This window comes from Ambystoma mexicanum, chromosome 8 (assembly GCF_040938575.1).
Source record: "Ambystoma mexicanum isolate Mex_15411 chromosome 8, UKY_AmexF1_1, whole genome shotgun sequence".
NCBI lineage: Eukaryota > Metazoa > Chordata > Amphibia > Caudata > Ambystomatidae > Ambystoma > Ambystoma mexicanum.
The window spans coordinates 440,067,830-440,080,138 of NC_090929.1; the positions used below are offsets into that span (position 1 = coordinate 440,067,830).

A 12,309-nucleotide genomic window follows, 5' to 3' on the forward strand; every position below is an offset into this window, starting at 1 on the left:
TCTCACCTTCAAAGGGCGAAAGAACAATACAAGAAAGGAGCAGATCAACATCGGAAGGAAGCCCCTCACTATCAAGTAGGGGATCAAGTCTGGTTATCCACCAAATATCTATCTCTAAAGGGGCCACGCACATTCAACCCAAGATACCTTGGTCCCTATTCCATCACTACCATAGTAAACCCAGTAGCGGTCAAGTTGGACTTGCCCCCGCACATGAAGATACATCCGGTCTTCCACGTCTCTCTATTAAAACCCGTGCAACCTCAAACCCGACTAACCAAATCTCCAAAACCTATCCTAGTGGATGGAGAACTCGAGTTTGAAGTCAAAAGCATTCTGGACTCCAAGATCTCCAAATCTAAACTATTCTACCTAATTGACTGGAAAGGCTACGGCCCCCAAGAGAGATCCTGGGAACCTGCTGAATATGTCCACGCTCCTCGCCTAATCAAAAGATTTCACCGAACATTTCCTGACAAGCCAAAACCCCCGGAGAAGCCCGGTTTGGGAGGGGCCTTGAGGGGGGGTACTGTCATGATCTCTGCTTCCAAAAGGTCAGGGTTTTCCCAACTCCCTTGGAAGCAGATCCATAACCCAGGTTCCGAGTGCCAACCAGTCCCAATTGGGACCTTTTGGACCCAGTCCTGGCGCCAGTGGCACCAGGCTCATAAATATGCCCAGTCCCAGCGCTGGAAGCGCCGGGCTCATAATGCTTGGGTGGACTTACCTTCAGCAGACCATGCTGCTTACTTGCCTGCCAGTTGAGCCTCTGATCCTCTTCTGTTTGGAACTACTTTTCCTGTTGGGTGGGGCTGGAGCCACTCCCTAGATTCAGAACACTGGAACTCTTCTGGAAGGCAGGAACTCTTTTCTTACCAGGAACTCTTTTCTTACTTAGGCGTGGCTGTGGAAGGAGACACCTAAGCACTACAGGAGGCTATTTAAACCACACCCGGTGGATGAATCTTGCTTTGCGTTATTCTGCAACCTCTGCAGCAGAACGCTCATCGTGTCTTCTGCATCCGGTCCTGGGCCTAAGGAAAAAGGCTTACCATCCTGAATCCAGTCTTCAGCAACACCTATAAAGACAAGAAAGAACAGGTTAGCATTCCGGCATCTGAAAGGCAAAGGCTTACCATCCTGAATCCAGTCTTCAGCAACACCTATAAAGACAAGAAAGAACAGGTTAGCATTCCGGCATCTGAAAGACAAAAGTTTACCAACTCTTCGCACGCTCCGGAGGCCTTCGGCGCTGCATCCCGCATCTGAAAGACAAAACAAGGTGCGTTTAAAGACATTGGGGAACTTTAATACTCACGTGCCATTACTCCTTTCCACATCTAATCCAGTGGGTATTCCGGCACCCTGCAGCCGCTCCGAACTCGTACCTGCAAAATAAAAAAGACAGTTAGAGCGCATAGTGAAGCAGGCAACAAGCGCTTACTTACGTGCTTCCAGGCGCTTCTATTCATCACACGGGCTCCATCTTCAACTCACTTCAGCCGTCATCCGCCATCGCCGGAACCCTGCAAAACAAGAGACATCATTACTAAAGACTTTAAAGACATTTGAATGACTCGAAACTTACCGTTCGTGCAGTAAACGACGGACAGCAGTCCTCTGAAGTCAAGAGGCCTGCGCTACCTATCCAGTGAAGAAACTGGTTACAGCACCCTGCCCCGAGGCAGATGGAGAGCTCGGCATTCACTTACCTAAGGTGAGCGCGTTAACCTTTGGGGGTCTACAGGAGAGGAGAAGAGGAAAGAGATAGGGACACCCCAATAACCCCAGTTCATTAACCCCATATTTTCTATCTGCAGACATCTTACTCTACACGTCAGGCATACAGTGCACAGAGGTCCAGCCCAAAGAGCCAACCGGGTGCTACACATCACCTTTGAAGATACGGTAGTCGCCCAGTCAAGACCGGCGCCTCTGCGAGAATCAGGTGAGCGTTACAGTTGCTTCTCGAAGCAAGGTCAGCGCTCAATAAATACCATAGTAATAAGAATAGATTTAGCACTATATGGCAGTGGGGGACTAGAGGATTTACTACCAGATTAAGGGTATTGCTGAGATTCTGTATTTTCACTGCTTCGAGGTTTGGTGCAGTTTCCACAAGAACAAAAGGGCCTACTCAAGGCTGCAAATGTAGTGGGATATTTTAGTGGTGGTGGTCACCATACATAGCACACCAGGCTTACTATTCAGTGACTACCCTTACCCCACTGGCCTAGGAGATAATCGCCGTGCCACACCTCGATCTAATGAGCCCCCCAAAAGCAGGTCAACAAGCATTTCAGCTGGCTTCCCCCTAAATTATGTGTGCCATTAGAACCCAGATTCTTTTTTTGAAAGAGGGCACATCTTTCAGTATTAGAAAGGAGGGTAGCATTTCGGAATAGTTGGGTACCAGATTTGAACAGAAATGCTTTTGCCATTGTATCTCCAGATGGCTAAATACACACACAGCTCGAGGGTCAGAACGATCTTCTCTGTATTAACATACTCCCCACCATCACGCCTACATCAACCAACACGAACACTGAGATCAAGCACCGACATCCGCCTGGAACCAAAACCCTATAACAGAAGAAAACTCAGAGGATCCTCTTCCTCTCACCAGGCACCGAAAACCTGGAATGACCCACCTAAGAATATACGGAACACAACAAACCACCTAGCCTTCAGGAAACTCCTCAAATCATGGCTCTTCACAGCATAACTACAATAGCGACGCACTAGAATGCCCACCCCGTTAAACAACGATGAAAATAACACCAACCTCGGTCACTCCCAAAATGGACATACACAGAACCCAAAGAACAGACCCCACGACAGACCATAAGATATTATGGGAAATAGCCACAAAAGGAGGTCGCCATAGACTGATCACATACTCAGACCGAGACGAAAGCCCTTAAATGACTCATCCACTGCCTCCCGGCCGTACCATATCCAAACCCCCAGCAGACACATTTAGATAGAAAGTTTGTGAGAGTAGATCACAACACCAGCTCCAGCACCCAAGGAGGAGAATAGACACCCAACTGACATTAATCAATCCATCAGCATTAGAACACCTACAGAGCTCGCTAGAATAGAACGGCGAGGAGCAATTAGAACACTTATAGAGCACGCTAGAACAGCACAGGAAGCACCTCACACAAACCTAAAACCCTGCCAGGCGTAACCCCTTCGCCCACCCTGATGAGATTGGGAGGATTGGCGAGTGCCACACTCGGACAGAGCTCTGAATGTTAGCATGCTAAACTTCTTACAACCCACTAACAAAAATCTCAGCATTTCTGCAGACTTATCTACTCAAAAATCTCGCACAACCATCTCTCGCACAACAACCCGCACGCACTTCACAACACTGCAACAACACATAAGCCGCACCAACAGCACACGAAGACTGACACCGATCTGATACTCGCACCAAAGCTCAGCACCCAATGTATACAGAGTTGAAGCTGCAAACAGAACACCACTTCCCTCACTATCCTACTCCCGCTTCACCTACTAACCCATCCCACCTTCTCATTTGCAGATCCACCAGAGCGCCTGGGGACCAACTCCGTTGGTGACAGTACACGGTACAAACACCTTTAACATTTAACCATTACAACCCCCAACATTTAGGATGTGGATCTGAAACGGTATTAAATTAAATACCAGGAACCAGCTCTGCTGGGACGCAAGGTAAACATTCTCAGATGTACCTTGACTGGTGAGATGAGGGATGTTCATTAGGTTCAAAAGAAAGCAGTAACAGAACCCAACTTGTTGGACAATTAAACTATCTGACGTTTATTATCAAAAGAATGGACCTTGACACAAGTTATCCCAGCACCAGTGTGTGCTCATGCGACACACTGATATACCGTCCACAGATTTCAGACATGGGTCTTGCACTGGTCACTTCCGGAGTGGCCGTCTGTGTGCTTTTGGCTGTTGGCAACCATCTCTGGAAGAGGGCGAGCAAGCACGTCAGAGTTCTTGGGCACGTTCCACAAAATGTCTTGCAGGTCAGTCGTGACATCATGCTTTCTTGAACACCTGCTTACAGACCTGGTCCTCACAACGCAGTTCCTGAATGGTTAAAGAAAGAGGTCAGTAAGAATAGAAACATCCACAGCTGAGTTACAAATGGCTGCCAACTGAGACAAGAGCAGAGTTCCTCGTCGAGGTACAGACAATACAGCAAGTATAAAGTCCAGAGTCATTTTAAGGTTGTTTTTTGGAGGGGTGGGGCAGCACAGCCCGATTTGGGGCCAATCCCATTAAGTATGGGAATGCCCTCAAAGAGCCCACACCCCTTTTATCCGTGCTGGAATCAAAAACAAAGCAGCACTATTTTAAGAGCGATATTAGTCCACAATGAGGGCGCTGGCCTTCAGCATTGATACAGGACGCATTTTAACAATAGCAGCCAGGAGGAAAGCATTAGGGCTGTAGTTTGGGTGGGCGACACAGATCAGCAGCCATATGAAAAAAGGTGCGCATTCCCAAGCGGACACAGAACTTACATTAAACATCACAAGGAAGGTACATATTGCGAAACATATGTTTTGCGTTTGGAGGCTACGTGGAGGTTGCACGTCCTCCTCCCGTGGATAAAGGACACCGATTGTGAGTCACAGGTAAGGAATGTGAGCTCTAGCAAAAATACAGGTCAGGGATTAATAGCTATGAATAAAGTACTTAAACCCATCAGATGCAAGACCCAGATTAGCAGCGTTACAGAGTGTACACAAGTGCTTAGGCATGGTTACAAGAGACAGATTGGAAACAAGGACCACAGCACAGGCTAGTATGTGTTAGGTGGGACCCTCGTGTGTGCGTTGCCCCTTTAGGGGGATGTGTTTCTCTGTATGTGTATCGCCCTTTTAAGATGGGCCATGACTGTGTCATGGCCCAAGCTAATAAAAGGAGCCCCTGCAGGCACGTGAGACAGAACGGCTGCAGACTCCATAAGAGGTTGGTCTGAGTCCGTGTCTCACTTATTGATGTAGGCGGCAGGCCTACCCGTGGAGGCACAGGCCTGCAGGTCCTGTTGCCATGGGACCCCTTTGCCAGGACGGTGGCCTAGGTCCGCATGGTCAGGAGCCTGGCAGGCTGTGCCCCCACCCCGATGGCGCTGGTGTCCCATAGTGCCACGGGGCCTGCCGGATGGACATGGCAGGCCCCAAACTCCCACAGGCGCTGGGCCTGTTTGGTGCTGTGAGGAAGCAGCACCCTGGGGGCGCCTGCCGGATGGACATGGCAGGCGACCCCCAACATTGGCGACGAGGAAGTCGTCTCTCTGAAAAGGTGAGAGAGAGAGGACTACGAGCACACTAAGTGCCAGCAATCTTGACGTTCCTCCGGAGTACGGCACCCGGCCCCCACCGCAGTCAGGATTGACCCACGCCCCACCGCACCTATTACGGTGATGGCCCGGGCCACCCTGCGCTGGGGTGCATCCTGCGGTGCCCCGCCGAAAAGGAGGAAAGAAGTGGAGCGGCCACAGCCGCAAAGAGAGTGACGGCTCTTCGGGTGAGAAAGTTATGCTTCCTTTTACCCCTGCGGCATCCGCCGCAAAACGAAGGAGGAAGGGCCCCTATGTGTGAAGTGCGGTATCGGCCGCACATTGATGGAGGCGGCGTCATGGAGTGGCCGCGTGTGCTTCCCTTCCCCCCACCAGATCTGTAGAGACTGCCCCGTGGCGTCATGGAGAGGCCGCGTGTGTTTCCCTTCCCCCCACCAGATCTGTAGAGACTGCCCCGCGGTCTCCGCCGAAACTGGAATACGCGGGTCATGACCCGCGAAGGGAGGAGGTATGTCGCCCCTTCCCCCAGGAAGAAGAAAGTGCCGGCAGTCAACACTGCACCGAGGCACCCAAGTGGCGTGTTCGCCACGAAGAAGAAGGAGCGGCATCGGCGCTTCCAGGAGCAGAGCCAGGTAGGCCGCCCCTCCCCCAGGAAGAAGAAAGTGCCGGCAGTCAACACTGCACCGAGGCATCCAAGTGGCGTGTTCGCCACGAAGAAGAAGGAGCGGCATCGGCACTTCCAGGAGCAGAGCCTGCCATGTCCGCGATTGTTCCCCGGCCGTGGCCCTCTGAAAGGGGTGCCTGTGCGGCCGGATGACAACTGCCCATAGCCCCTATGCAGCATCCATCGGGACTGTGAATAGAAAGAGAGATGCTCCCGTGCGGAACAAGAAGAGAAGCACTGCGCCCATCCCAACTGAGGCCTGAAACATGGAGGGGAGTGACTGACACCCACCCCCCACCCACCCCCGCCTAAAGCTGGCCCTGCGGGGAGCAGAAGTGCCCGCGGCGTCGGCCGCGAAGGGGAGGCGCTGCCCCTCCCCCGTCCGGGATCGGGAGAGGTGCGGCTCCCAGGAGGGAAGGAGCGGCATCCGCCGAAATGGGTGGATGTGCCCTGCATGCCTCAGCCCCGGCCCTCTGAAAGGAGGGTGCTCGTGCGCCTGGGGGTGGAGCATGCCTGCTCCCCACCACAGTAAAGGATACTGTGCTACCAAGGGGAACGAGATGAGCGGCTGCAGCCGCGGATGGTGTCAGGCTTTCCAGGAGCACGCCCACTACCATTAAAGAACTGTTGCCCCCCCTTTCCCCAATGGAGTCATGCCGAGCGGCATCCGCCGCGAAGAGATGGGCTGTGCCCCCCAGAAGAACCGGATCGCCCGCTGCCCCATGAAAGAACATGAGACCTCCTGCCGGAGTGAAAGTCTTGTGCTGCCCGGGGGTGGAGTAATTGAGCGGCCGATGCCGCCGGCAGAAAAGAGAGTTGGTGAGCGCCATCCGCCGCGAAAAGAGTAAAGCTCGCTTGCAGGCCTGCCTGGCTGCAGACCCCGGCATTGAGGGCGGCGTGTGAGGCCTGGGAGGCAGACTGCATGCAAACCCCGGCAGCCAAGGGTGCCCCCGCCCTCGCAGGCGGCAGCAGTGTTTGCTATTGTGCCACTGCCGGAGCCCCGCAAAGATCCCCGGGCCCGGCAGTGATATCGAGAGAGGTGCTCTGGCTGGAGCAGTAAGGATGAAAGAAGCGTGCTCCCTGCTGGAGTGGCAATGAAGAAAGTATGGCCCTCTGAAAGCAAGCCAGGCCATGGGGGCAGGCCACCTAGGGACGTGCTCCGAGCAAAGGGCAGTGGTGTGCCCTCCCCTGCCTGGGGGCGAGGGGAGATATCGAGGGGGTCTCATTGGTTGGGCAGCAGTGCTCCACTACCACACGCATCCTGGACAATCCAATGCCCGCCTGGGCACTTTTTTTCACAAGTGACCCACCACGGTGCCACGGAGGCCAGCCACCCTGACTGCCTGCTTTATTAGGTGACCCCCACCACCGATCCACTGCAATCGCCCTACCTGCCACCTGCCAAGAAAGTGATGACGTGCTCCAGTCGGGAGCAGTACAGCGAGAGCAAGTGTGATCCACAGGCACCAACAGGGAGGGCAGGTTGGGATGAATCCGATCTATCCAAGGAATATAAGCAACCACCTATTCCACGTCAACACATGCCACAGTGCAGAGTCAATGCACCACATCACAACTCCAAGACCAGGGTACCGGAGCGCACTGCACTCTGCGCATCTACACATCATTATCAGTACAGCCAAGGGCTGGTGTTCTGTAACAGCAAAGAGAACGCCTACCACCACAGAATCGGGCCTCTCCTGGCACGGCCCCCATCGGAACACAGGCCTTACTGCCGGCCCTGGTGGTCACCCAAACCGCCTGGCACTAATGACACCGTGCACGCGATGCCATAGAAGGGACAAGCTCAATGGGACTTGGGGGAGATACCTGCCGGACCCCTGAGTTCAGTCGACACCTTGGATGTGGCCAATTGACCAGGCAGCCTTGGGCCCTAAAACCAAGAATCAGTGCGAGTCGAGAAACGGGTTGCAGCGCATCAGGAGTGCTTGTGCGCCCCTTTGTGCCCCGGGAGGAGAAAGATGTGCCAGATTGGGGGAGCATCGTCAACAAAAAGGGGTGAGTGATCCCATGTCACCCCGTGCTCGATCAATGACACTGTGACCTGTCGACAGCACATGGAGCAGCCACGATGCCCTGTGACCGGCGTCTCACTACTCGGCTCTGAACATTGAGTAACTAAGCCGATGTGGCCCCTGGTACCCGCTAGGTGCGGCTTTGCCGGCTGTGAACTATATCATCAAGGGATCTGGACTCGGGAAGTGACTCCTGAATGGACGCTGGTGGGAGATGGACTGGTTCCCTGCTGCCCTGCGATTGCTTAAAAAAGGACTCAGTAATCTTGTGTCTTGATGCTGTGAACCTGCATAGTAACTACATGTTTTAAGTGGTCGCAGGTGAGGCTATGGTCCCGCTGTCGCGGGGTGTGCATGTAATGCCGGCCGCCGCCCATGGCGTTTGTTTGCATGAGTTATCGTTCCGAGCCCCAGGTTAATAAAGGGTCTTTGCAAACTGTGGTGGAACTGCCTGTACTCCTCTGGCGGCTCAACTGCACCGAATGTCATCTGTTGAGTGTGTTTAGAACTGGGCTGATATGTTAGGTCCTTCTTTGTGGGAGCACCATGACGTGGCTAGGGCGTATCGTATTATTTGCCTACCCGACAAGCTCTCAACCGACTAGCATGTTATTGTTTTGTACCAGGCGGGATGTCTGTATGTTTCAGCACTGTTTGTTGTTCATTATGAAAAAGGAGGAGTGTTAGGTGGGACCCTCGTGTGTGCGTTGCCCCTTTAAGGGGATGTGTTTCTCTGTATGTGTATCGCCCTTTTAAGATGGGCCATGACTGCGTCATGGCCCAAGCTAATAAAAGGAGCCCCTGCAGGCACGTGAGACAGAACGGCTGCAGACTCCATAAGAGGTTGGTCTGAGTCTGTGTCTCACTTATTGATGTAGGCGGCAGGCCTACCCGTGGAGGCACAGGCCTGCAGGTCCTGTTGCCATGGGACCCCTTTGCCAGGACGGTGGCCTAGTTCCACATGGTCAGGAGCCTGGCAGGCTGTGCCCCCACCCCGATGGCGCTGGTGTCCCATAGTGCCACGGGGCCTGCCGGATGGACATGGCAGGCCCCAAACTCCCACAGGCGCTGGGCCTGTTTGGTGCTGTGAGGAAGCAGCACCCCGGGGGCGCCTGCCGGATGGACATGGCAGGCGACCCCCAACAGTATGGACCAGAAGATACCAGGAAGGGGCATGTACTCGAAAAGGCAGATTGAAAGAAGGCCACGGTTTCAAAGTGGTTTTCCCATGAGTGACCCAAGATGCAAATGAATGGCGTGCAGTATACGAATGTCACTTTTATGGCGCAATGCTATTGTCAAGTATAATCACTAACAAATACACCCCATGTGTGCTTGATGATTGCAGGCATTTCGAATTTTTCAGTGAAGGGAACCTTCTTGCAAATTTGAAACAGACAGCCGTTAAGAGAACAAAGAAGGGGTTGCAGTAGTTTGGAAAGTCCTGATGAAGGCTGGAGAAAAACAAAGGAGGCTCTCCTGCATCCAGCAGGAGAGACCGAATAGACTTTTAGATCGAAAAACACAGAGGTTTTTGGTTGTAAACATTGTATGAGATATTTGTTGTCATTGAAAGTGTGCAGGTTTATGCACGAGCATCACACTGTTGGTGAAAAGCGCTCGAGGGCGGGCACAGAAAAAAAACTGCAATTGAATAAGTAGGGCACAATTATTTGTCAACAGTTTTTTTTCGTTACTGTGTTTACTGATCTGTGAAAGACCTCGGAGGTATACATGTGTGTGAAGTGGAGATGCCCAGTTTGAAATTGTAAAACTGGGAGAGAGTTCAGTTTTTGCCTCACTTACTAACCCCCATCTAGTAAATTGCTTGTATTTTTCAGTATATTTGGTGTTTAAAAAACATGAGATTTAGTCCATGAGACCAGTTTATGTAGGTTTTTATCATGTACGGTTTGTATTAAAATGCTTTATTTTTGTAAAAGCGGAGTATGATTTTGAGCTGTGGCGAGACTGAGCAGGGTGTATATATATTTTGGATAGGAGTGTCCATTCTTACTTTTCATTAGTACTCTCACTGTGGCGTTACGTTTTTTCACTGTTAGATTTCCCAGGAGTACACCACTGGGCCCCGCAGATATTGTGACTGTGGGAGTACACCACTGGGCCCTGCAGATATTGTGACTGGGAGTACACCACTCGGCCCTGCAGATATTGGGACTGTGGGTGTACGCCACTGGGCCCCACAGATATTGTGACTGATAAAGAGGATCTGCCACCAGGCAATAGGGTGATCCTGGACAAATGTGGGAACAGGAGCCTCACATTGGTTCCAATATTAATGTTAAAGGTATGTGTACCGTGCACTGTCACCACTGCAGTGGTCCCCAGGCACTCTGGCGGATCTGAAAAGGGTGGAAGTGGGGAGGTTCGTAGGGTGTAGTGGAAATAGGAAAGTGAGAGGTTTGATGTCCTGTTTGCAGCCAGTTTGCACCGTTCGCTGAGCTCAAGTGCAGTTTTTGGGTCGGTGTGACTTCCAAGTGTGCTGTTGTGCCGAGTTATGTGTTGTTTGTCTGTTGTTGCAATGTGGTGAAGTACGTGCGGATTGCTGTGCATAGAATTGGTTGTTTGAGTTTCTGAGAAGTGTTGTGGAAAGTTGAGGTTTAGAGTTGGGTTAGCAGGTCTTTTCCTACCTCTTTAACTTTGCATTTCTGCACTCAATATCTAGGATTATCCTGTGTGATTGGTATTGTATTTTGACTGCCTAGTTGGCAGCACGTTGAGGAGTGGCAGTTTTCCTCTGTGTTGCTCTAGTGGTATGTGTATCCGACTGATTCAGGCGTGTTCCCCTGCCCTGGGTTGGCGATGTTTGGGTTAGAGGGTTCTGGCCACTCCCTGCCAGCGTGGGTCCTCACCTTCCTAGGTTTCCTCTGTGGACATGGGTGGCTGGGGCATCCTCCCCCCACCCAACACCCTTCGGTTAGGGCACATTACGTTGGGGCCATGGGTTAGTTCTTGGGATTCCCGTTTCCTGTTGGGTCCATGCTTCCTAGTCGTTTCCTTCTCGTTCTGGAGTAAAGAGGTAAGTTTTGAGTAGTTTTCTGAATTCCAGATGATCCTTTGCGGTGTGTATGTTTTTTGGTAGGTCATTCCAGGTTCTTGCTGCCAGGTGAGAGAAAGATGATCATCCAAATTTTCTTTTATTGTATGGTTTTGGTTCTAGCAAATGTTGTTGCTTAATCCGAGTGGTCTGATGGTAGATGGTTATTTTCTCCTTTAGGAACTCTGTTCCTTGGCCGTGGATTGCTCTGTGCATTATGCACATCGTTTTGAACTTTATTTGCTGTTTTATTGGTAGCCAGTGTAGCATTTTCATTGCTGGGGTAATGTGTTCTCTTCGTGGTAGTTTGAGCTGGAGTCTGGCCACAGCATGGATGTGCTGACGTTTCTTTAATAGTCATTCTGGCATTCATAGGTATAGGCTGTTGGCATAGTCTACTCTTGACTTGAGTGTGATGATGGTTTTGTGGGCGAAAGAGGGAAAGGGTAGGAGCCTTTTTTACCACGTGTAGGAGAAAGAAACATTTCTTGATTATAGCTTTTACTTGTGGCTCAAGTGTTAGTTCATTGTCCATCAAGACTCCCAGGTTCTTTACCATTGTTGATGGAGTTGGTGATGTACATGGAGTCGGTGATGTACATAGATCTGTCGGCCATGGGATGTAGTGAATGTTTTCCCTACTTTTGGATATGATCAGTATTTCTGTTTTGCCTGGGTTGAGTTTGAGGCACTGTTCGTGTTCATTCAGCCATAGAGTTCTTGTAGGAATCCTTCCAGAGTTGTGTTTCCTTCCTGTGTATCCTGTATTTTGTAAATGATCTGTGTGTCATCAGCGTAGTTGTAGCATGTGAGGCTGTGTTTTTTAATGAGCTTGATAAGTGGCGTCAGTTATATGCTGAAAAGCAATAGGGGATAAGGAGGATATTTGTGGTACTCCACAGGTGGATTCCCTTGGAGTGGATTTGAAAGGTTTGATCCACATGGTTTCTGTTCTGTTTGTTAGTAAGGATTTAATCTATGCTAGGGCTAGGTCAGCGATTCCAATTTCTTCAAATCTCCCGGTGAGGATTCCATGGTTGACTGTCAAATGCTGCAGAGGGATCCAGAAGTATTAGAGCTGTGCTTTTGTCTGAGTCTGCATTAGCCTTAAGATCGTCCCAGATTGAAAGCAGTGCCATTTCCGTTCCCCTCATCGGTCTGAAGCCTAAGTGTTCTTGATCCAGCAGCATGTGTTCTTCTATGAATTCTTGTTTTATTCTATAAACATATGTTTCGA

At 51.1% G+C, this 12,309-nt stretch overlaps 1 protein-coding gene across 1 annotated transcript in view; it reads right to left on the reverse strand.

Annotated features, from left to right (window-relative positions):
• Positions 1-3,786: 3,786 nt before the first annotated feature.
• Positions 3,787-12,309, reverse strand: part of RBP7 (retinol binding protein 7) — a 179,266-nt gene continuing 170,743 nt past the window's right edge. Inside the window, exon 4 of the mRNA XM_069610003.1 lies at positions 3,787-4,095. Coding sequence (XP_069466104.1) covers positions 4,045-4,095 — 51 coding nt within the window. The 3' untranslated portion in view covers positions 3,787-4,044. The remainder of the gene's footprint in view (positions 4,096-12,309) is intronic.